The sequence below is a fragment of the Erpetoichthys calabaricus genome, chromosome 4 (assembly GCF_900747795.2).
Source record: "Erpetoichthys calabaricus chromosome 4, fErpCal1.3, whole genome shotgun sequence".
In the NCBI taxonomy this organism is placed as follows: Eukaryota; Metazoa; Chordata; class Cladistia; order Polypteriformes; family Polypteridae; genus Erpetoichthys; species Erpetoichthys calabaricus.
Genome location: NC_041397.2, coordinates 198,914,324 through 198,940,955, shown reverse-complemented (window position 1 = coordinate 198,940,955; position 26,632 = coordinate 198,914,324). Strand labels below are relative to the sequence as shown.

The 26,632-nt window shown below is 39.3% G+C and overlaps 1 protein-coding gene across 2 annotated transcripts in view; it reads left to right on the top strand.

Moving 5' to 3' along the window:
- Nucleotides 1-26,632, top strand: part of LOC114650491 (glycerophosphodiester phosphodiesterase domain-containing protein 5-like) — a 362,124-nt gene that overhangs the window by 135,521 nt on the left and 199,971 nt on the right. For both annotated transcript variants that reach the window (XM_028800153.2, XM_051927078.1), the window contains exon 2: nt 26,358-26,530. In XM_028800153.2, the coding sequence (XP_028655986.1) occupies nt 26,414-26,530 (117 nt within the window). In that variant the 5' untranslated portion in view covers nt 26,358-26,413. The remainder of the gene's footprint in view (nt 1-26,357; nt 26,531-26,632) is intronic.

The following is a 26,632-nucleotide window of genomic DNA, read 5'->3' as shown; positions in this document are numbered from 1 at the left end:
GCTCAGTAATAGGTCCGCAGCACCCTGCAACTGTAGCAGCAGGGTAAGGCAGAATACCTTACCAGAAATTGAAAGAAGTGTAATGCCCCTCCAATTGTTGTAGTCTGTGAGGTTGCTTTTCTTTGGGTGTTTTACAACAACATCTTTTCTCCTTTTGTCCAGTACACATTTCACTTGCCAGTATTCATTGAACATTGTTGCCCAAAAGCATCACATGATACTAAACAACTAAATCTAAGTAAGTAAAATAATGGAGTCCACCAGATATATTAAAATATAATGTGATAGTACTGATACTATGGTCTACACTGCTTGTTTAGAAACATCCTACCTATCTGTGTTCTAACAGACTCCTGTGTTCCTAGCAACAGTCTCTACCTCCACCTGGTGAGGTTTCAGACAATTCCATGATAAGAGTTACCATCCCTCCAACATGTCTTGGTCCTTCTTCTAGATCTTTTCTCAGAATGTTGTGCCTGGTAGTGTTCTACAGAGCCAGCTAGGGTGTCTTTAGTATATAAGCTAGTCTACATAAGCTTGCTACTTTTGATATGGGGAAAAATGGTTACATCTTAGGTTCTCCTTTATTGCTGACCACCTGTCTGTCATGGAGCATAAGCCCCAGAATCATTGGTAAAACCTTAGTTTACCTCCTTGTTCCAGCAGTCTTATTCTTATTGTCATTAATTAAAGTCCATGACCATTATCATGGACTGTTATTCTTCAAAAATCCAGTGTCGGTGGCCTTACATAAAATATGTTGTGTATTCTGAGTAAAAGGATGTATAATAATAATAATAATAATAATAATAATAATAATATTGATAGGGCAAATTCTGATCTGGGTTGAATGTGTTAAAAATAAGAATTGAATGAGATGAAAGTTGGCAGGTTTGCTTTGTATGCCTAAACTAGCTTCCCCAAGAAAACCAGAAACTTGCTAAATAGGCATACATATAGAGTGCATTAAGTGAATTTTTCTGTTCACAACCAAAACCTGTGTGCATAACACCCATTCATGGACTTGTGAGTGAGGAGGAAAAAAAAGATAAAAATGGGGCATCTTTGTAGAAAAGGGAAGATGATTAACTCTTATCAAAAAGTCTATTTCCAGAGCCAGGACCATGTCCAAAAGCCACTCTGGCTATGCCTAGGCAATATTTTCCACCTCCTCACAATCTCTTCTCTGCCAATTAAGGGGCATTTCACATCTCAGTTTCCTTTGTCAAGATCTCATATATGTGAATCAGTACTGCATATGATTTGTGATTTACACGTTGGGTTGTTGTAATCTGACTGTGCTATGTGGATTCCTATGTATTTAATTTTGAATGTAATCCTTATACATGCCACAAGACATAATACCCAGTTTCTGTATTTTTGAGATTTACTTGGTTTGGATGACAATAATCCAGGAATTCAAAGTTGTAAATTGTTTTTTCTCTGGACCCCTTCCCTAAGACCAGTTTGCCTAGGGTCTCCTGACAGCACAAATATTATCGTCTCTAAGCACCATTCGAAGGTCACCAATAGATTTTTCTCCATTCTTTTGAATCCTCTTCTGGTTTATTGCAGATACTGTGTTTTTATTTTAAATGATTTAACAGGAGTGCTTGCTAAAATAGAAATATGTTCATTGAGCTCAAAATATGTTTGCATTATAAATCACCTGCTAAGCTAAGAACTGTCAAAACATACTTTACATAGTCAGTATAGAAAGAATAAGTGAGAAACAGTACATGACACAAAGAGATGAACATGGTATACAGCAAGATGTATGTAGAGGAAGGCTAGCTTCTTCATGTTTAATGCATTTGTCTACCAACATTTGCCAGGTTTAAAAAAAAAACAAAAAAAAAAAACTGCAGAATGTGATAATGAAAACTTTTGATAGTTTAGAGCTAAACATTTTTCTTTTAGTTATATCCTGGATTTGCCTTTTTGTGAGGATGTGTTTATGTATAGGTTCCATCTGTTTTTCATGCTGAGGCATGCTGGTATTGGCTCTGCTTAACATTTCACATAATTCTACCTTGTCCTGTTCCCTGCAGTGTGACCTCTTCTAGACATGAACCGGATCTTTTCCTTGGTTGAATGTTATTGTATACTATTGAACTTCTTGTTGGACCTCCCCATCCTATGAAGTATTTGCATTTTTCTGCATTCACCTTTTAAACTCTCTGGACTTATCTAGGATTTTATCTTTTTAAGCAGAGCATGTTAAAATATTTCTAAAAAGCCAAACAGTAGTATGATTGTTTTAATTCAGTACACATATCCTTAATGCCAGCACTATGCAGCTCCAAATTGAGCTGCTGGTATTCACCTCAAGGTTAAACGTTTTGCTAACTTGTTTACCCTAGTTATCTGCTCTGGTAGGAAGTAATACTGACATTGGAAAAAAATGTTCCTCATTTAAAGTTAGCTTTGTTAATGAAGTTCTGCTATGTGCCCTCTGTACAGACGGAGATGCTCCACAGACGTGTTTGATCTTATGTGATTTTTTTTCTTCAATTCATTATCACATACAATATTTCTTACTTTATGAAATGGAAAAAATGGTTTCAAGCTTGGAGACTTCGTGCCAGCAAAGCAGCGGTTCCAGATGGAGTATCGCCACGACTGCTGAAGGTCTGTGCATCGGAGCTAGGGGGTCCTCTACTGAGCATCTTCAACCTGAGCCTGGAACAGGGGAGAGTCCCGAGGCTTTGGAAAACATCTTGTATCACCCCAGTCCCAAAGGTATCACGTCCTAGTGAGCTGAATGACTTTCGGCCTGTTGCTCTGACATCACATGTGATGAAGACCATGGAAAGGCTGCTGCTTCACCACCTTAGGCCACAGGTTCAACACGTGCTTGACCCTCTGCAGTTTGCATATCAGGAGAAGGTGGGAGCGGAGGATGCCATCATCTATATGCTACACCGATCCCTCTCTCACTTGGACAGAGGCAGTGGTGCTGTAAGAATTATGTTTTTAGACTTCTCTAGCGCCTTCAACACAATCCAACCTCTGCTCCTTAGGGACAAGCTGACAGAGATGGGATTAGATTCATACCTAGTGGCATGGATCGTGGACTATCTTAAAGAAAGACCTCAGTATGTGCATCTTGGGAACTGCATGTCTGACATTGTGGTCAGCAACACAGGAGCGCCACAAGGGACTGTACTTTCTCCGGTCCTGTTCAGCCTATATACATCGGACTTCCAATACAACTCGGAGTCCTGCCATGTGCAAAAGTTCGCTGATGACACTGCTATCGTGGGCTGCATCAGGAATGGGCTGGAGGATGAGTATAGGGACATAATCAATGACTTTGTTAAATGGTGTGACTCAAACCACCTACAACTGAACACCAGCAAAACCAAGGAGTTGGTGGTGAATTTTAGGAGGCCCAGACCCCTCATAGACCCCGTGATCATCAAAGGTGACTGTGTGCAGATGGTGCAGACCTATAAATATCTGGGAGTGCAGCTGGATGATAAATTAGACTGGACTGCCAATACTGATGCGCTGTGCAAGAAAGGACAGAGCCGACTATACTTCCTTAGAAGGTTGGCGTCCTTCAACATCTGCAATAAGATGCTGCAGATGTTCTATCAGACAGTTGTGGCGAGCGCCCTCTTCTACGCGGTGGTGTGCTGGGGAGGCAGCATTAAGAGGAAAGACGCCTCACGCCTGGACAAACTGGTGAGGAAGGCAGGCTCTATTGTTGGCATGGAGCTGGACAGTTTAACATCTGTGGCAGAGCGAAGGGCGCTCAGCAGGCTCCTATCAATTATGGAGAATCCACTGCATCCACTAAATAGTATCATCTCCAGACAGAAGAACAGCTTCAGCGACAGACTGCTATCAATGTCCTGCTCCACTGACAGATTGAGGAGATTGTTCCTCCCCCAAACTATGCGACTCTTCAATTCCACCTGGGGGTGTAAACGTTAACATTTAACATTATACAAAGTTATTGTCTGTTTTTCACCTGCATTATTATCATTCTTTAATTTAATATTATTTATTGTGTCATTATGCTGCTGCTGGAGAATGTGAATTTCCCATTGGGATTAATAAAGTATCTATCTATCTATCTATCTATCTATCTATCTATCTATCTATCTATCTATCTATCTATCTATCTATCTATCTATCTATCTATCTATCTATCTATCTATCTATCTATCTATCTATCTATCTATCTATCGATCGATCGATCGATCGATCGTAGGAACAAATGACAAGATGAGAGCAAGTCTGCAGTTTCCTTTCCTACCTTACTTGATGCTTAAAACAGCATTGGACATTTTACTTGGATTTGTTCCATAAACATTCTGCAAACCCTCTTGAAGTAAATGGCTTCCTGGCTTGGTAAACAAAATGTTGAGCACCCCTATAGACAAAAAATTAAAGCCATGTTCCAAAGCTAGCTAAAGCAGCAAGATGAGACTAAATTATTTTTTAACACATTGTTTGAATACTGTCACAAACAATGATTATTTAAATGTGTTTGTTATATAATAATACAGTCATCATATTTAGACTAAATTTGTTTCACGCAATATCTCATTTTTCAGTGCTAGTCTTAGAATTAATTCTTCACTTACCGATGCACAAAGTAACATTCTCATATCTGCTTAATCAAATTCTGTTTCTCAGCACTCCAGAAGCAAGGCAGGAAATGGCCCTGAAGAAGGTGCCCGTCTGTCAAAGGGTCCCGTTCAAACACATACATGGAAATTTGGAATTACCAACTCACCTAACCTGTACATATCTGTGGGTGTAGCAAAAAAATTGGAGAACCTGGATAATCATATATGGTTGGCTATGGATTGGCTGCCTTGAAGACTGGAGGCCAGAGACGTGACCAGGAGATAAGGTATCAATTTGGTAGGGAAGTACTTTTTGGCACCCCACTCTTAAGGCCCTGTCAAGTTACATGACCTTTCCAATGATTTTTCAGTTGCAAACTTTATTTACATTATCTTAGCTAGTTGGAGGCAGTCTGTGATTCACTCTGATAAAATCAATTAGGTTTGATTTTGTCTAAGTTCTAATGGTAGGCTCAGTGTGTGTGTGAGAGTTTATAACAAATAAACAACCAGCCAGAGCATTTATAATACATATAATGCAGCTATAAGAACTAAGGAGCAAGGGTGTTTTGGACCTCACAAACAGAGAATGTTTTTGTCTGTTGTCTCGTGTTTTACATACCATGAGAGAATGATAAAAAGAAAAAAAGGGTTCAGATTGCAGCTGAACTCAGTGTACCTATAAAACATTCATACATTGGCAGCATGTTATTTGCTGTGTGGCACGCGGCTGGGGGTGGTACCCAGCCAGGACGCCCAGGAGGACCGGAGGAGGGCTCACGCCTCCTCCAGACCACGAGGTGGCGACCACCCTGGTTGCTGTGGGGGCCACGGGTACAGAGCTTTGAAGCTCAACCCTGCAAGGGCCCTTGGTCACCGCCAGGGGGCGCCCCAATGCCTGGAGAGGCCTGGACATCAGCACTTCCGCCACACCAGGAAGTGCTGGGGGGAAGAGGAGCAGGGATAGCCAGAGTGCTTCCAGGGATACAGCCGGCACTTCCGCCATACTGGGGCGTGTCGGTAGAAGATTGCTGGAGCACACCTGGAGCACATCTGGGGGAACGTAAAAGGGGCCGCCTGCCTTCATTCAGGGCTGGAGTCGGGTGGAAGAGGACGAGGTCTGGGAGAGGAAAGAGACGGCCTGAAGAGAGGAAAGGCATTGTGGAAAGAGGCCTGGACTTGTGGGGTGATTGGTGCTGCGGCACTGGGTTGTGCTTTACTGGGAATTGAAAATACAGTAATCCCTCGCTATATCGTGCTTCGCCTTTCGCGACTTCTATATGTAAGCATATTTAAATATATATCGCGGATTTTTTGCTGGTTCGCGGATTTCTGCGGACAATGGGTCTTTTAATTTCTGGTACATGCTTCCTCAGTTGGTTTGCCCAGTTGATTTCATACAAGGGACGCTATTGGCAGATGGCTGAGAAGCTACCCAACTTACTTTTCTCTCTCTCTCTTGCGCTGACTTTCTCTGATCCTGATGTAGGGGGATTGAGCAGGGGGGCTGTTTGCACACCTAGACGATAGGGATGCTAGTCTAAAAATGCTAAAAGATTATCTTCACGTTGCTACCTTCTGTGCAGCTGCTTCCTGAAGCGACATGCTGCACGGTGCTTTGCATACTTAAAAGCTCGAAGGGCACGTATTGATTTTTGATGTTTGTTTTTGTCTGTCTCTCTCTCTCTCTTTGTCTGCTCCTGACGGAGGGGGTGTGAGCTGCCGCCTTCAACAGCTTTGTGCCGCGGTGCTTCGCATACTTAAAAGCCAAACAGCCCCATTGATTTGTTTGCTTTCCTCTCTATCTTTCTGACAGTCTCTGCTCCTGACGCGTACTCCTTTGAAGAGGAAGATATGTTTGCATTCTTTTAATTGTGAGACGGAACTGTCATCTCTGTCTTGTCATGGAGCACAGTTTAAACTTTTGAAAAAGAGACAAATGTTTGTTTGCAGTGTTTGAATAACGTTCCTGTCTCTCTACAACCTCCTGTGTTTCTGCGCAAATCTGTGACCCAAGCATCGCGGATTTTCTTATTTCGCGGGTGGCTCTGGAACGCAACCCCCGCGATGGAGGAGGGATTACTGTAAACGTGTGTTGGACTTTAAACGATGTCCGTCTGTCTGTGTCCAGGCTGTTTCCCACAGCTGTCAGAAAAAGGAGTGAACTTATGACACATTGGAAATATGAAACCAAGCTTGGTAGGTTGTCATGGTGTTGTGTAATGTATAAATAAAATTTATTATTATTATTAATGTGTTGTGCCTGGCAATTTCTAGCTATGTAATCTGACATCCTCCAGCAATAAGGTGAACAATGGCAGTCATCAGGTTTGATATCCCTTCCATCTAGAAGTCTTGTAATGTCCCATTAGCTTTAGAATGAATATGTTCTCATCATTATCAATAATGAACCTAAGTGAAATTCCTGCTCCAAGATCAGGTGGCATAACTTGATCAAAATAGCGGCAATGGCAAGTTTCATTATAGCAATATGAGAAGAGAGCAAGCATGGCAGAGACTTAACAATAGAATTACCAGAGCCTATGAAAAACTCATAAATCCGGCCTACCTTGAATCCCATCGCACCTCTCCGTCAGCGTCTTTTGTCCTGTAGATGTGCCGATAAAGACAAGCAGCAAGCAGCCTGCTATTTCATCCCTCACCGCCACAGAACGTGCACAAATTTCTCCCAGCTCATGCCTTGATTACCTGGGAGTGAAGTGCTGGAGTTTTAGAGTGGAAATAATAGATCGTTATTTGGAACAAATGCATTTCATGTGTGTTCCGTTTCTACAATAATCTGTGTAAACACATTGTTAAAACAAACGTTTTTCATATTTTAGTATTAAATGACAAAATGTTGGAATGAACTATATAATGTGTGAGGCCTGAAGTCCAAAGATCAAATAAACACTTTCACAATAGGTTCAAGGATAAAACAACAGCTTCCGTGGCGTAGTGGTAAGATTTGCTGACTTGTAATCAAGAGTCCTCATTTCGATCCCGACTGCCTCCTATATTTGCTGCTTTCAGTAGTGAGCTGCTCTTATTGTTAATATTATATTGTACACACATACATTTGGTTTGTGTCTGTAACAGACAGTGTACATTTATAGTACTTGTCAAAGTTACCGTTTTTTTCACTATTATTCTCTCAGTCATGATCACGATACATACTACCACCCTAGGGATCTGACGCTGTTAGTTTTTATTTGAAACTGGGAATAACTGTAGATGTGAGTGGTGTTTTGAGGCAATGGAACTGGACACTTGATTTTTTTTTTTATTCAGTTTTATTGAGTGTTCCTGCTCACGCTGAATTAGTATGCACCTTATGGTCTATGATGTCAAAAAAACAAAACAAAACAGAGACATAGGTATATATGATATTTGGAATTATTCATTTTATGACTTGTATAGTACATTTCGGAAAACATTGTGGCACGGATGCAATGTTATTCATATTATTCATATTCATTTGCATAACATCTTGCAGTTGTAATCAGTGACCATGTGTTTTTTTTCAATCTCGCCAGTCTCCACATTGCTGTATGGTGCTGTTTCTTTTGTATTTCAGAACATGCAGAGGAAAGAATAGTACAGAGAGGTCAGTTCAACGCTATATGCAATCATCAAATTCAAATGTTAACAGTTCACACACACGTTATTGCCAAAGATGCTAAAAATTCATAATAAACAGACACACTTTATATACATACTGCTACTGGATGGAGTGATAGTGCGTAAGGTGGGCATTAATGATTGGGGCAGTGGTTTGAGAAATCTCTGCCTTAACGTTTTGGGGCCTGCAAACATTCTCACTGCTGTTATTTCTACTTTATATCACAGACACTTCACTACTGCTTGGTTGTAGGTGTGGATGATCAGGTACTCCGGTTTGCCTAATTTCTGCTTCTTGAGGTTCCTTTCAGTTGTACCTACCTTGGGTCAAAAATCCTTGTGTTTTGTTTTGCTGTGGTAACAGTCAATTCAGGTTCAGGTATTTGCTGTTTACATAAGTCAGCAGTAGAGAATAGTTTTGAAATTCTGCATCCCTCTGCCCTTCTTCCACTGGACTCAGTGGAGTAGTCAGTGGAGAGAATATAGCATGAGTTAAGAGTGTTGTGGGAGGGGGGACTGAAAACCAGACCACATGGTTGCTTGAGATATTGTCATATAAGACCGAGATGATGATGGAGGGGAACTAGATGATGTTACAGCACAAATACTGTATAGTTACTCAATTCAGACTGGAGTTAAATTAGCTGCCCTTCAGTTCTTATACATTTTCATGCACAACTATCACTTCCTCAGTTTGTACTTGTAACTCCATTTTCACTTTTCTCATTTTCCCGGGTAAGTCCTGTCTCTGCATTGGCAGCTCCTGAATTGTATTTTGTAGCTCTGTGCATGCATCCCCACTTTTGTTTCTCCTCCATGATCTAGACTGCCATGTTGGCCCTTTATCTGGAACAGCTTAAACTTGATTTCTAGTAGTGAAGGGGTCATTCGGATTCCTCTTACCATGCTTACCATCTGAAGTGCTATGGACAACAGCAAGTTATTTGAGTGGATTCTAGACTAGTACCATGGCAGGCACCTGCTTTTAAGAAGTATTTTGGGTGGTATATTTTTTTTTTATCTTGTCAACTTAAATTTCTGTAGTCCTTCTTAGATTTTTAAAGTTTCAGTCAAACATGCCAAGGTTCTGTAGAGTTGCTTTTTTGTGATCAATTTTTTTTTTTATTTAACATAGTCAGAAATAGCACTTGTTCTTTTGCTTTAGTCTTATTTTATGCTGGTACAAACTATTTTCAGTGTAAAGTACTAAATTAGCTTGAATGAATGTTTCCTCAGCTTAAATAAAGTATGCTATTTTTAAATTCAAGGCCTTCATTTGATGCAGTGCTTTTGATATTATGTATTGAGTGTATGTACTGTACATAAAGCTTTAATACTGTAACAGCAAAATGTATTTCTATAGTATATTTTCATACAAAAATTTTATCTTAAAGCACTTCATAAATAGTGAAGAAAAATTACAAATACAAAAGTAAACTTAAAAATAGAAAAACCCCTAACTGACAAGAAGATATAATAAATTATAACTGAATATAGACAGTATTGGATCTCTAATGAATATAAGGGAAAAATTAATTTGAAGATTTTTTCTTTTTTTTTTTTTTAAATTTTATTAATTTTATTATAATCATTCATACAAATCGATCAATTTTTACAAAAAATAGGATTGATAAACAAGTCGACCCCCACCCCTGATAGAGAGAGCTTGGCCAACGGTGTAAAACTTAAGGCTTGTAAACATACCTAAATTGATGAGTTTAATAGGCCAGTAGAGATGAATGGAGAGGAAAAAGAAATGCGGAAATAATTACTTCCTCTGTGCTTTAAGAGCTTATTCTAAAATTTTATTGATTATATCCTGCCAGGTTTTAAAAAAAAATATATACAGATCCTCTAACTGAATATTTGATTTTTTCCAATTTCAAATAGTATAACGAAGATTTTTTTCTAAGATATTTATTAGTTCCATTAAAAATTAAAAATTAATTTGACAAAAACCTCTCAAGGAACCGCCACCGTATCTTTGTGGAGAGACTTGAGTGCCTAGGATCTTTGTTGTCTGGTGCAGAATCTCCTTATAGGGCCTACCGACGCAATTTGATGAGGGGTCAGACAAAGAGCGATTCAAAGCCCCTAATGAAGCAAACCCATGAATTTAAAAAGAGTACCCTGCCCAATATGGGGTTACTAGGGCATCCTTTTGGAGCCAAGCCTGGGATAAGTGCCTGCAGGAAATGTCTGGTGGTCATGCATACCACAGGGCCCAGTCAGGCTCAGCCCATTAACCCAACATGGGACTGCCCTCCTGTGGGCCCAGCACCTACAAGAGGAATAGGGGCTTGGTGCAGTGTCACCTGGGTGGCGGTCAAAGGCAGAGGTCTTGGCAGACTGGAACTCAGACACACAAACTGACTCTTGGGATGTGAGCTTTCTCCATAGGGTGACTGGGACTCTCCTTTAGAGTTAGGGTGAGAAGCACAGAAATCCAGGAGAGGCTCGGAGTTTAGCTGCTGACCCTCTGCATTGAGAGGAGCCAATTGAGGTGGTTCGGGCATCTGATATGGATACTTCCTGGTCACCTCCCAATGGATGTTTGATGGGCATGACCAGCAGGGAGGAGACCCCATGGAAGTTAATGTATTGACACTAATGTGTGGGGAAATGTGTACAAATTTTTGTTCATTGATATAATAATAATAATAATTGATATTTTGATAAAGCAACGGACAGGTCCCTTATAACCTCTAGGTGGAGCCCCAAACTCCAAACACGAGTGCACAAGCACAGTCAAGGGTTCAAATTAAGTGTATTTTTTATACAAATTTACAGGCTTTGCCTCCAAAGCAAAAGTTCAGTCATAAGAATGATTACAGTTCTTTTCCTCCAGGCAAGCCTTGTCCAAAACCTCCCAACTCTCCAGGGTGGACTCTTTTATCCTGGATCCAGTTCTAGGACATTGTCTGAAGAAAACACTTCTGGGGTCGGAGGAAAGTATCCTAAAGTGGGGATACTTTTTCCCTATAGCTTCCCCTGGTGGCATCCATGGAACCCAGCAGTTCTGTTCAATGGGACTATAGTTAACAGTATGCTCTGGACTATACATGTGTGCACCACTCCAGGAGTGCTGCCAACTATTGTGTTGGGGGAGTATACAGTCTTCACAGGCAGTTTCCCACGGTCCTTCCATTATAACGGGCACCCAGCTATGCAAGGGTGTTCTATCCAACCCAGCCAGAATGCCAGTCCATCCAATGTAGCACACTATTCCAGCCTTCTGGCTGAGACAGGGTCCCAGGTTCATCCCAGCCAGGATGCCAGTCCATCTATGTCATCCGTCACATCATATATGTAATTATACTGTTATATAGTGTGTATTGTGTGTGTGTATGTATGTATGTATAGATATACTTATTTATATATACAAAAATATACAGTATAATATGTGTGGGTGTGTGTATATATTTGTGAACATGTTTATAATACTGTTGATTTGTCTGAAACCTACCTTTTATTTTATTGCTTTTAGTCAACTGCTTTCTTACAATACATGCCTTCATTTTCCTTCTCTAGTTTGCATTTGTCTTTTCAAATCAAATAGATTATAAAAATTAAAAGTTGTTTGTCTGGAGAGAATCGAGTGCTCTAGTGGCCAGAGCAAATCTATGTGTACCCATAGACTTGCCTTTTAAAGGTGATGATAGTGTGAAAAGATATTTGTCCTAATTATTGTTTGATCACAAATGTACTGTTCCGCGTTTCGGCAGTGACATGAGAATTGAGTCTTTGTCATTTCCTCAGATGTCATGCATCAAGTAAAAACTGTGAAAGTTCTTTTATGTACTGTGTTCTTTTAAGTTATTTTTACAATCTGTGCACACTCAGACAAAATAAAATAGTTTCAAACAAAAACATTTTCAGGCAAAAGTGATATTAAAAGATGCTTCATCAGAGACTCCGATAAAATGTCACCTCAGTGTATTTTGTTTACATGCTAAACATTGTACACGTCAGATGTGAAATGTTCCATTCTTTAAACTCACTTTAGACACTGTAGAACTTCAAATATATAGCTAGAGCTAAACTTGATAATTCAGATGGAGACACAAGGTTGGGATGTTAGGCAGTGATTACTAGAAAGAATGCAAAATTTTCCATGTGCATATTAGTAGTAATTGTCTTTTCATATTTTCCTCTTGATCTCCTTTAGCTAACAGAACGTTATCTTTAGGCTATGGGCAAAATGTACTCTTCAAATCTTACATGGTGCTTTTAGTGAAATTTGTGTTCCTATGGAAACATTAAAACATCCCATCAAGTTGTGGATGTGGAGCCAGTAGTTTATTTACATGACTTGTCCAGACACCCCAGTGAGCATTTTTGTGGATCTCTTGACTTCCTGCTCCAGCTGTGTGGCAAATGCCTGCCAAGTCTTTCATTTGCCAGCTTCAGAGTTGGAGATTAAGAGAAGTGACATTAATTACATGAGCAAACCTGCTGTGACAGTTATTGAGAATTTACAATTCAAACATATTTCTGAAACTTAAGAGGAAGCAGTTACAGGTGCTTTTTTGGATGCCAGGATGTTATATGATGTTCTTTTTTTAGTGTGCAGTGCTTCAAGCATATTCTCAGTGACTATGGAAACGTCTTGTATAGCTTGGAAAGATGTGCTTGCAATCAGTAGTGCAGTGTAAAAGAAAAAATAACTCTTATTTTATAGTGCTTCTAAAGTCTAAGTTACATCTTTGACCTGACATGAGCCTCTGTTATACATCATTTCATCTCTTCTGTCTTAATATCTCCCTCTCTGTTGTTGGTCATTTTTTTTTTGTGCACTGTAAATGTAATATGTGAGTCTGTTCTTAGAAAAAAATGGCTTTCCCCCTGGAAATAATAGCTTGTTTTCCAAGAAATTGGACCAGCCTCCCTGGAGATGCTGACTTGGTGGACTGCAGCTGTCATTGGGAACACTAATTACTAACTGTCTTGGTTATGCATGTCGGCTTCTCATTAAACCAATTTTTTTAAGCAGTGCCTTTAAAGCTTTGTCTGACAAAGTGCTGTCAGTTGTGTCACTGTAACAGGAGCATTTAATTTTGTAACTGTATTTAACAAAGCTATATTCTTCATTTATGGTTATTGATTTTTTTAAAGTTTATAAGACCAAATTTCTGTTATTTTAGTAATTATAATTGTGAGCTTTTGATTTAAATTACATATCTTTTAATATTGTTGGCTATTTAAGCACAGCTAGGTGATGAAAGCAAAAGTTGTCAGGCATAATGGGCAAAAACTAATCTAAAATAACATTTAAATTTCTTTGGATTTAATTGATGACAATACCTCAGGTGAGCAGCAAGCAGGACCGTGATTGGAGGGCCTGATTTTGGTAATCCCATTTATGGTCACCCTTTCTGACTCTCTCAAGTAACATAAAAACCTTAAATCCTGTTAGAGTCATTTAACGAAAAGTTAACAATAATGGTTGTATAAAATATGAGAGGAGAAATTACATCTTGTATCTGCTTTCTCTAATCCTTGGGTACAATAAGGTATTCCTTTGATATCAGCATTTGTTTCTTTTTAGCTGTTTTATGAAAATCTGTTTTTTTTCTCAGATAATGCATGTATACATAAACATACAGACAAAATGAAGGAGCTTTTCATGAAGTTCCAGTTCTGTCAAAGTATGTAGTTTGTTTTTGTGGAGTCTAATAAACAAACGTTTTTCCACAGAAGTGTCGTTATGGGCAGGGGATTGAGAGGAAAGCTGACGTTTACTTCCAGTACCAAAATTCCTGTAATGCTGGCACTGTGCTATTTTAAAATTTGTTTTTTTTTGGTATTTTTCTATTATAGTATACCACACATCAATGTGCAGAAACCTGTCCTAGTATATTGGTCTCAATACAAAAGCCAGTTAACACTGAGGTGTCTGTCTGTTGCAGAGTACAATGTTTGCACTGATATACTGACACTAGACCAGTTTAGAGTTGCCACTTTGGCAAATGGAAGGAAATTTTAGACTGCCTGAAGAACAGTGGATATCAAATTGGAACAACATGCAAATTCCACACAGACTGGGCTGGGATTCCAATCCATTCTACCAGACTTTTGAGGCAGCAGTGCTGACCATATTTTAGTTTTCAAAAATCTGGCTTTCAATTAGTTATGTTTTAGTTATGATTACATGTTTCATGTTGAGGTTTAGAATTTAGCTATCTAATAGCGCATTTATAAGACAAAGCTGGTGAGCTGAGTTTCTTCTTGCAGTCTAGTGACATAATAGGTTGATTATCTCCTATATTAATTTAAGTTTGTTAATGCCTTTGTTATGTATTTGGGTTATATATTATTTGTATGTATTGCATAAAAATTCAGACACTGACTTTTAAATTTGTTTGGTACACCTATCTAATAGCATGTTATGCTTATTTTGGTCTTCAGAACAGCATGATTTCTTCTGGGCATGAATTCTGCACAATATAGAATGCGTTGTTTAGGAATGTTATGGAAATAACTGCATTGTGCAGTTTTTGAAAACTGGGTGGTTGTACAGTCTTGCTGAGAGCAGCTCTTTGCACCTCATCCCAATGATGTTCAATATGGTCAAAATTCAAGAACTGTGCAAGGCACCGGATGAGTAAAAACGTTCCCATAATGATTCCGTGATAATACATGATAGGGTACATTTATTATGCTGAAGCATCTATCCAGATTTTGAGAAACTGTTAGTGTGAAGGCAAAAACGTCAACGCTAATGAAATTCATATACACCTTGTGATCCATATATTTTCAATGGTTATCAGGGGTCCAAAGTTGTGCAAGAAAAATATTCCTTACATCATGACTCTGTTGCCACTGTTCTATACTGTTGATACCAAACAAGATGGTGACACAGACTCTTGTTGCTTGCACCAAATTCTGAACTATCCATCAGCACGATGGATTAAAAACCAAGATTTGTCTAACCAAGCAGATTTTTTGTAAAGTCAAGTTTTGATATATATGTGCACAGGTTTTTTATTAGCAACATTGGCACCCAACATGGTCTTTGGTTATTACAACCAATTCAAGATGAAATCCGATAACTGCCAAATTTTGACATAACATTTTGCATACCAATTTTGAATTTCTCTGTGATTTGTCATTTTGTGGCCCATCTGTTTGCTTGTATGATTCTTTAACTTTTTATTCATGTGATCCATAAGCTGCTTTCATTCACAAGATCACCTTTCACTGGTAGTTTGTTTTTCACATAATTGTCGGTAAACTGTTAAAACAGTTGTGCCTGAAGAGCTCAGGGAGGTGTTAGAACTGACACATCTAACAGGAGCTGTCATGCCATATTCAAAGTCACTGAGGTTGATCATTTTGGCAATTCCAGCTAAATTACGCTAGAAACATTAGTTTATCCACACACTACTATCATGTGGTGTAATGACATCTTAATGTAGAGCTTGTGTGAAGTTGTGGTTGAACGTTATAAACTAGCAATTCGGTGTAATTCTCTCTCTCTTTTTTTTTATTTGTGTAAACATTGCCATGGATTTTAACTCTGTCTTCTGAAAACAGAAACATCAGAAAGAATGTAATTAATTCTGAATTGAGAAACACTGGTTCACCATGCTGCTCAGATAAACTCGTTTCCTAAGTCCATATAACAGATGCCTGTTTTAATAAATGAAGATAGTATTAGGCAGAAGTAGTGTGGTGGTTTATAATTTAGATAAATAAGTTCAGAATTTTTGATGTCTTTCCAATTTTCTGACACATTTATTGTGTTCTTAAACATGGCATTTATTTTGGAAATGGGACATTTATATACTGTAAATTAAATATTATCCAACATTGGAGAAAGTATTAATCCATCCATTATTGAAACCGCTTGATTCAGTTCAGGGTCGGAGCCTGTCCTGGCAGCTTTAGGCACAATATAATAATTAAAAGAAAGTGTCCATATCCATCAAAAGTCATGGTCACAACCACTCTTTGTCATACAAGGCTAAATTAAAGTCACCAGTTAACTAAATGCACATATCTTTGGGATAGGAAAGAAAGTGGAGTACACGTAGAAAAACGGGCAAAGATGAGTGAAAACATTCACTTCAAACAAATTTGGTAGTTTGCAGACCAGAAGTTTATCAAATTATCATGTGTGAAATAAATGGAGTTCCTTTTCTGTATTGTTAAAAATAACTTGATTAACCAAATAAATGGAAACCAGTTCCACATTATTTTTCTTAACGTTATCAATTCTTTCATTTCAGGAGATTAATCATAGCCATTTATCCACTTTAACTCTTTTAGGGCTAATTTTTTTTTGTTTCTTTTCTCCCAGGGCTGAATATTTTTCCAAAAACTAACTTTTTTTAAAAAAAAAACACAAAGCAATTGAAATCAACAAAAAATATTTACTTTTGACAAATGTTACTGTCTTGCATGTTGTATGAGCCTGCATACTCTATGATTTCACATACATATCACATACATTTTACACAGCAAAGTCCTGCAAAGCCTGATCTCGCTCAAAGCAGCCAATTTCAGTCATTGCCACATTGCACTGCTTACAATATGTGTTGCTTTGGTGCCTACTTTTCAATTGTCTGTTGCTGTACTTTCTCACATATATTGTTAGTGTGTACTGTAGAGAGACAAGTCACCCGTTTGCCATCGTGCCATGCCACTGCCACCAAGTTTTCTGAATAAAACTTTGCAGCAGCATGTACCTATCATCACGCGGCATAACCTGTCCAAAGCCACCAGGGGACAAAGCACGTTTGGACCAATGCTCTCTGAAGTTATATCACCAGTTCTGTCCCATCTCTATTTGTAATGCCACAGCGCGCTTCATCTCGTCTTTTGTTGTGGGTTTCCACTTTGAAAAATGAGAATGCGATGCAAGCGCAGCCCGCGATTCAAAAAATTTCTCTGCCTGCCTGTTTGTCTCATCTGACAGTAGCTGAAAAGCAGCATCAGGAGAGAGCAGCCTGAAGTAGTTCAGCAGCTGGTGATCTGTCGTGTCCAACAGCAAGCCATGCCGTCTTGTGAAGTCCGGTAGCCCACGGATCAATGTCTCTGTATTCCTCCCACGCGAACTTTGCCGTAGATGCATCGGCTGCACGAATTGTTCAGCTGGCAGCGGATCAGCTGGCGTGGCATCGGCTGGTGTCCGATCAGCTGATGCCGGCTTCTCACTCTCTTGTTCGATCTCCTGATCGCTGTCAATAAAATCCAATTCTGAAAAATCAGAGTCCGACTCCGCGATAATGCGCAAAACATGGTCTGCCGAGTGTTTTCTTTTCTGCACTCGCTTCGCTCCCTTGTGACATGTCGATGCCATCTTGCCTTTGTTTACATTTCGCAACTCACGCACACGCAAGGATTAGTTGCCGAGTCAACGAGTCTAGCATTCCTCCAAGCACAGAGGGAATGCCTGCGACGTGACAGTGAGTTTTGTCGCCATTAACAGCTGATTGTCGCCCTCTATCCCTCTATGTCGACTTTTGTCGACATTCGCCCTCAACCCCTCCTGTCGACAAAAGTCGACATCCGCCCTAAAAGAGCTACCAGTATCTCCCATGCAAAAGTTTTAAATCATCCATATTCATAATGTTTTGGCAGCCAGTTACATGGAACACCAATAGTTGATCAGCCTTTACTGTATAAAAACAGAACTGCATGGTTAACTCCAAGTGAGGTCTTGCCAACACAGACTTAACCGGACATTCAGGGAAAATTACTGTAATCTGCAAGTCCTTAGTAAATAGTGCTTGTTATTGTATTTCATAAATAAATCAAGAAGTGTTCACATTAAGTGGTAATTAAAAATCCAGCAACATTTACTAGTAAATCTGAAAAATCTTTTGTACATATAACAAAGATTCAAGATGAGCACCGTTCTCTGCAATTAATTATCTGAAATTAATTATCTATTAATTATCTAAGACGATGTAAATAATCAAGATAAGATTGGCAGCCCACCCATATTTGTATTTTTTTCCAAGCACCCTGAGTTATATGACATTAATAGTCTAGACTGAGCTACATTGTATTTTCATTAGAATTTTGCTGCTTCATTAAAGTACATTTACAGTGAATTGGTTAAAACAAGCAAAGTGCTTAAGTAAGTTCATTTTTGCTTGTATTGATTCATTAAACCTTTGGACAAAAAGATTTTATGAATCGAGAATGTGCTTACCACTAAATGAGCTGACTTTTAGTATTAGGTAAAATATTTTGCTTAGCAGTTAAAACTGTTGTACTTCTGGGCAATTTACATAATACTTTCAAGATTTTGTCACAACAGCGTCATTCTAGAATATAAATGAAAATGCTTTGGAATAGAATTAGTTGTAAAAGAATGGATTTGAAGTAAAATCTAAATTTCTAATGTGCTGTTCTAAAAATACTAACCGTTTTTAAATAATTAGTAACATACAAATCATGAATTACTGTATATAGTATCTTTTTATTTTATAAAAATATTTAGGGATGAGTTGTAGAGCCAAGGTTTGGAGATGGGGCAGGCAAGTTTTTGAGCTGTGCATATAATCTGCTTAGAAAATATCAGGCAAAACCAATTAGATGACAAGCCCTGCCTGTCTTATGGATTCATGTGCTTTGTGGGCTCTGTCATATGTCTTTCACCCACTCCATCCATAATGCAGTGTAGAGTGTAACATCGGTTTGTTTTGTTTGGTACCCACAGAGTGCTTCTGTAGGGGATCAGACAATTAACACTAGAATTACCAGAGCCTACGAAAAAACTCATAGATCCGGCCCACCTTAAATCCGTTCACACCTTTCCGCCAGCGTCTTTTGTCCTCTAAATGTGCTGATAAAGACAAGGTGCCAGCAGCCGGTTATTCCATCCCCCCACCGACGTGCACAAACTTCTCCCAGCTCATGCCTTGATTGATTATCTGGGAGTGACTGAACTGGAGTTTTAGAGTAGAAATAATAGATCGTTATTTGGAACACACGCATTTCATGTGTGTTCCGTTTCTACAGTAATCTGTGTAAACACATTGTTAAAACAGAAACTTTTTCATATTTTAGTAATAAATGTTACAAAATGTAGGCATAAAGTATAGAATGTGTAAAGCCTGAGTTCCAAAGAGTACAGATGCAAACTAAGTGTAATCAAGAGTCCCCGTTTCGATCCCCACTCACTCCTATATTTGCCGTTTTCAGTAGTAGAGATGTTTTGGGCTTTTATTTTTTAATTCTGATCAATCAATATTGCATTAGCTTGGACACAAAAGGCACTTGCAGCCAACACATTGTTAATATGGGTAAAATGGAGGTTATTTTTAGTTTGCTGGACAATCCATTAAGAGTGACATAGGTGGCTGCATAGGACACCATCATGTGAGAGGCGGCTTTTATGATAGCTAAGGGGGGTGTGCTCCAGACATAAACCAGTACCCAAGGGATGTCGAACTCTGATTATACTGAGTGGATGCTGTTACTCGCTAGGTGCCGTTAATGAAAGTTGAAGTATGCATGCTTGTGTACCTTAAAGTCTGCAGTATATTCACCTGTGCCATTTGTGCTATTGAAGGGATGTGTGCTCCAAACACCTGGCCCTCTCCCAGGTTGTTGAAGTCTCATAATACCAACTACCCACTATGGACAACAAGGGACAATGTCCGTCCACCCCACTTAGAGCTCCAAATGGCATTCGACTGGCACAGACTGGATTGGTGTACATTGTTGTGGACCTCCCAAGTTTTGGACATTTACAGACTTATTACAGAAAGATGTTTTGTAAAGACACACTAAAGGCTTTGAGTTATAAATTGCATTTTGCTAGTGATAAGGTAATAGAAATTTTTAAAGTTAAATACAATTTTGTATTTGTTTGAATACCACTATATTTGTGGTTGTTGCAGGAAGCTAACCCTATTCCAGGTGTAAGGTAAGGTCAACCGTGTGTAGAACTGTATTTCATCACAAGGTTCATGTGCTAACATTTCTGCTCATTTATATTGGGCCAATTTAGAATACACTTGTCTTTGGGATGTAAATTGAAACTAGAATATCAGGAGAACATGCGGATAGACAGCAAAGAGAATGCAAACTCCACACAGCCAGTGACTGGACCAGGCATTAAAGCAATGTCAGTGGAACAGCAGTTGTAACCACTGTCTTTGCTTCATGCTGTCACAGATATTTGTATTAATTTCCTTTAGGTCTTTGGCTTTCTCCAACATGGATAATTTAGCAGTACAGCATTATCCAAACCTGTAATGTCCAAGTTCTCATGTAAAACACTAATACTGCACTTAGAAACATTCACATCTCTGTATGGCATACTGTTAGAATGGTATTTTTATGTTGCTATGTAGGTATTATGGAAAAATGCATCCTGTCAAAGTAGAGATTAGAAGTTTAATTTTTTTTTTTAAGTATAGGTGCATTATTTAAATAAACACACTGAAAACATTTTTCAAACAGTCTGTTATTCTAAAAGTTGCATCATTGATTGTATTTCAGCTCTGTGATCCCAGCGTGATGAATAAATATTCATTCAGAATTAATGTTTGCCTGCAGCTTGTCATATGATAAGCTAGATGCCATTCCTAAATAAAAATGCTTAGATACTTACCAAACCTGTATCAGTCCATACTTAATAGTCTTGTGCCACTCAAGATGATGGCCACTCAAGAATCAAGGTTTTCTCCTTCCATTTTTTTATGAGTGAAACGGACCATTTCTGCAAGGCCATCTACAAATTCATTCTATAAAAATTATGTCTTTTCCCCTGGGAGACTGCATCTATCAGAGGTAGTGTAGAATAACAGTGAGCTTGAGGAGAGTGTCTGACCTTGAGAATGAAAGAAAATGTAGTTTGTGAAATGTGTATATATAAAATAATGATACGTCTTTGGTTTTTAAATTATTTATTTCTTTATTCATTATGAGAAAGGCATGTCAAGTAAACATTTATTTGATTTTCTGTCTGGAGAGAATTTAAGGCTTATGCTGTGGCTACAGAGTGCTTTATACTTTATTATAAATTGAGAGTAGGTATTTGACGTAAGGACGCTACTGTTTCTGGGGCAAAGTTGTTTGATAGTTTATTCTTGGAATGCTAGGGACATACCAATCATAGGAATGAGATTTCTTTAAGGTGATAGTATTAAAATTAAGTAATTTTTCGAAGTAGCTATAGGATGGTCAGATCATCTTGCCTAAATTAGTAACCTAATAACAAGCTGTTACAGAACTGAACATTCCGAGAAGGCCCTCATTTTTGTGGTCATTTCTTCAAAGTGCAAAAATTCAAAATAGAACTGTAACTATTATAGTACTAGAATCATAAATGCAGTAAGAAAGAAAAGAGATAACACAATAAGTAAAATGTATATCTCCAAACAACGTTGACCCTTTCATCAGTGTACAAATACTGACAAAGAGAAAACACTGCTACCCCCCCCTCACCTGACCCAAAGTACTCAGTTTAAAATAAATCATAGATTGTCAAAGACCAACTGCCAGGTGACAGGCAAACTGACAGTTATTAAAAAAAGAAGAAAGAAAGTGGCCATGGTGGTGCCAAAAAGGCTCCTGGAAATGTGCTTACAGTTTAGACTGTTGACAATGCACATTATATAGACATTTTGTTGATGTAGATTTATGTCTATACTGGGTTGCCCATTTATTAGGCATGCCCCCTTCACATACAGTAAGCACTCTGTTCCAGCATGTCATATGCTACAAAATAGCAGTGTATGGTATAAACCAGCATTTCTACCATTAGTTAATGTTCAGTTGGGCTTTGGAAATGCACCAACAAGTGACTTGGTGACTTTGATTGTTGTGCTAGGCGTTTTGGTGTTCACATCTTTAAAATGGTTTTCACCTTGGGCTTTTCATGCACAACCATTTCAGTGATGTAAAAAAAACAAAAAAAAAACAGAGATTCTGTGGATAAAAACAGCTTGTACAGGGTGGGGCAGAAATAACTCCCACATTTCGAAAAATCACTGTGGGATCCCCAAAGCAGGTAGAGGGGTGCAGTCCGTTCCGTTAGGTAGGGTACATAATAAAGTTTTCAGTCGTCACTATGCCGTGGTCGGGTGAGCATCGAGGCTTTGTAGTGGAGGCTTTTTTCAAAAATGGCGAATCTGTAACTGTGACGCAGAGGGTGTTTCACACACGGTTCGGTTTATGTGCTAATGAAAGTGTTCCAGACCGGAAAACGATTTTGCTGTGGGTTCAAAGAGTAAGGGCAACAGGATCTGCACTGAAGAGAAAACCACCCGGACGTTCTAAAAATGTGAGAACACCCGAAAACATCGCTGCAGTGAGGGCTTCGATTGAGCTGTCTCCAGCGCATTCAGCACGGAAACATGCCTCAGCTCTTCGGATTTTGGAAAGAACTGTGAGGTGAATTTTACATACTAACCTTCATTGTGACATTTTGTGACTTTTTTCTGTGGGGGTACCTCAAGGCCGAGGTTTTCAAACATCGTCTTCGGTCCTTGGACCAACTAAAGGAGGCCATTCAAGAAGAAATTGAAGGAATTTTGCCCGACATGCTAGTGAGAGTGATGGAAAACTTCCAAGAACGGCTCCAAATGTGTATCAGCTGTCAAGGCCACCTTTTGGACGATATAATTTTTAAAACTTAAAGTAAAAAAACTTTTTTATATTGTGAGCTGCGAAGCTAATCCTACCCCCAAAAAGATACAGACGCCCCTGGGAAAAGCCCTAGGAAACCCCTAGGAAACTTAAACAGACTACCTTCACATTTCTCCTTTTCCTTCTGGCCGGCTCTGTCGCGTAATCTGCCTCCCATGCGCTACTCCGCCTTGTCAAAAAGCCTGTGCCGACTTCTCTCTGGGGTTAAAAAATGGATTTTCTGCTTCTTTCTCTCTCTCAGACCTCTGGTGCTCCTCGCACGTATTCCTCCGAAGTGGAGGTGTAAACTCTTTCAAGGAGCACGTTTGAAACAGTTTTAAAAGATAAATGTTTGTTTGCAGTGTTTGAATAAAAATTCGAGTTTCTTCAACTTCCACTGGTCTTCTGTGCAATCTTGTAACCCAAGCGTGACAATATACAGTGATCCCTCGCTATATCGCGCTTCGCCTTTCGCGGCTTCACTCTATCGCGGATTTTATATGTAAGCATATTTAAATATATATCGCGGATTTTTTGCTGGTTCGCGGATTTCTGAGGACAATGGGTCTTTTAATTTCTGGTACATGCTTCCTCAGTTGGTTTGCCCAGTTGATTTCATACAAGGGACGCTATTGGCAGATGGCTGAGAAGCTACCCATCTTACTTTTCTCTTTCTCTCTCTTGCGCTTTCTCTGATCCTGACGTAGGGGGTGTGAGCAGGGGGGGCTGTTCGCACACCTAGACGATACGGACGCTTGTCTAAAAATGCTGAAAGATTATCTTCACGTTGCTACCTTCTGTGTGCAGCTGCTTAGTGAAGCTTCGCATGCTTAAAAGCTCGAAGGGCACGTATTGATTTTTGCATGTTTGTTTTTCTCTATCTCTCTCTATCTCTCTCTCTCTCTCTCTCTCTCTTTGCTCCTGACGGAGGGGGTGTGAGCTGCCGCCTTCAACAGCTTTGTGCCGCGGTGCTTCGCATACTTAAAAGGCAAACAGCCCTATTGATTTGTTTGCTTTCTGTGTCTTTATGACAGTCTCTGCTCCTGACAAGCACTCCTTTGAAGAGGAAGATATGTTTGCATTCTTTTAATTGTGAGACAGAACTGTCATCTCTGTCTTGTCATGGAGCACAGTTTAAACTTTTGAAAAAGAGACAAATGTTTGTTTGCAGTGTTTGAATAACGTTCCTGTCTCTCTACAACCTCCTGTGTTTCTGCGCAAATCTGTGACCCAAGCATGACAATATAAAAATAACCATATAAACATATGGTTTCTACTTTGCGGATTTTCTTATTTCGCGGGTGGCTCTGGAACGCAACCCCCGCTATGGAGGAGGGATTACTGTATACATTTGGAAAATAAAAAGTTTTTGGTGATACCTCGTACCATTTTTTTTCAATCTCCCTTTGAAATGTGGGAGTTATTTCTGCCCCACCCAGTATTTCAGAGAGGTTAAAGGTGAATGGCAAAAGAATTGTACAATCAAACAGATGGGTCACACAATCTGGCAAATCACATTCAGATTCAATACTGGTGTGCAGAATTTCAGAACCTCAGAGTCTCAGCATTCACTACATGTTGGACTTTAATTCGAATGGATTCTAACAGCGGAAGACCATGTTAAGTGCCAATTTTTGTCATTGAAATAACACTGTTTCTCCAGGTGGCACAGAAGCCACAGAAGTTGATTATTTGGACAAGTCCAGGTTCCTTTTGCATCATTCTTATGGAAGTGTCAGAATTTGACTGTAGAAACAGGACATGAAGTCATCCTGTGTGGCGTCAGTAGTACAGGCCAGTGTGATGGTGTAAGGAATGTTTTCCTGGCACAAATTTGGGCCCTAATGCCATTTAGATGTACTTCAATAAGTGAGGTGTATCTGATCATCATCACCAACCAATTTTATCCCATCGTGACTAATGTTCACCCACATGTACAGGATGATAATGTTCAGTGGCATGCATTAACACCAAATGGCCCCTGGAGATGACAATAAGTTTTTCAGTTTCCAACCCCACCGAGTATCTTTAGGGCTTGTTTATACTTCATGCTCAGAACGCGTACGCATCATGGCAGCCACACGTTCCCAGCGTTCATTTGACGTGTCCTCTGAGCAGGTCCTCAGAAATTAACGTGACGCATGCGCGAGTTTCAGTACCAGCAAAAAGTTGGGGGGCGCAGTGTGATAAAAGTTGGAATGTGACATCAGAGTCTCTGTTTACTGTCTACATGTGACAGAAAGCCGCTATGCGGATCCTACGGGATTAATGTGCGGGCTTCGATGTTTGATGAATGGTTCGATGTGGTGAAGCAAAATGCCGACATACAATGGCATTCGTGGTGCTTTTATATTCAAGTATTGCATATTCCCGATCGTAATGACACAATACATTTTGAAAGTCTCACATGCCATCTTTTGTGCCGTCTTTTTTTTCTGGGGCTTCCTCCAGACCTGACAAGAGTGGTAAACAGCAATAGATCGCCACACAGAACACATTAAATGTATGATATTCTAACTCTGTGCACATTTTAGAATCCTTAGATTTATACTTGATATCACTTTCGTGATGAAATGCATTAAAGTATGTGTGTTACATTTTACAGATAAATCATTAATTTTGTTTAAATAATGAATACTGTTAATAATTACATATATGGGGGTGACACGGTGGCGGAGGGGTAGCGCTGCTGTCTCGCAGGGAGTCACGTCCCTGGTGTTCCCTGCCTGGAGTTTACATGTTTTCCACGGTGTGCTCTGGTTTCCTTCCAAAGATGTTGAGATTTGGTGACACTAAAATGATGCTGGTGTGTGTGTGTGTGTGTGCGCGCTTGTATTCACCTTGCGAGCTGATGCCCCGTGTAGGGATTGTTTCTGCCTCGTGCCCAATGCTTTGTGGAATGGACACATCCCTGGATTGATGGATTTAATCATTAAACATCGTTTTCAGAGATATTGCGGAAAGGTGTCCTCGGAATTTAATGGGTGTTCCAGGCAATTCACAACACAGTGAAGCCGAACCTGTTCTCACCGCGATAATATCTCTCACTGCCACCTGCTGGATTCTTCCAGAATTGCATAAAGTGCGCACGGAAGTATAAACTGTAAAACTCTTGCATAGCAGGAGCGTCCGCTGGAGCATGCGTCACGTGAAGTATAAACCTGGCCTAAGGATAAGGTAGAAAAGGCTGTTCACAGCAAGACTGTACATCCATCCAATTTACATAAACTGTACAACACAGTAATTTGCACATGGTCCATAATTCCTGAACAATGGAGCCAGAATCTTGTAATATCCATGCCTGGACAAGTTCATGTTTTAACAAAGGCTAAATGAGGTGCAAAATGCTATTTGTACCTTAAAAAAAAAGAGAGAAAGTTTTATATATATCATTATATATATGTATTTTATATATGTCATTTTTTTTAATGCTGCTGCAAGCGGATGCCAAATGCAACATGGAGCAGCAATGGCTACAACCAGTAACAGTATTTGATTCTTCCCCAACATTTTTTTTCTTTCAGATGGATTTATGCGCCTTTCTCTCTTTTCTTTTTTCAGCTTCCTTCACCTCATGGACTGCTGATAGATAAGTGTCTAGAAGCAATAAAAGGAGCATGGTAAAGCACCAACCTTTACAAGTTTACGAGCCGCAGTTATGTTTGTCATGCTTGACAGGAATTTATGGATGCCGCTGGAAAAGGTATCAGCGGTCACATGATGACACAACTAAGGTCAGTACAGCAATTGTTTTTTTTGTACAATGTACAATTCTCATGACAGTGGAATTGGTTATTCTTAGCCAGTCTACTGCAGTAATTGCAGCAGAAAATGTG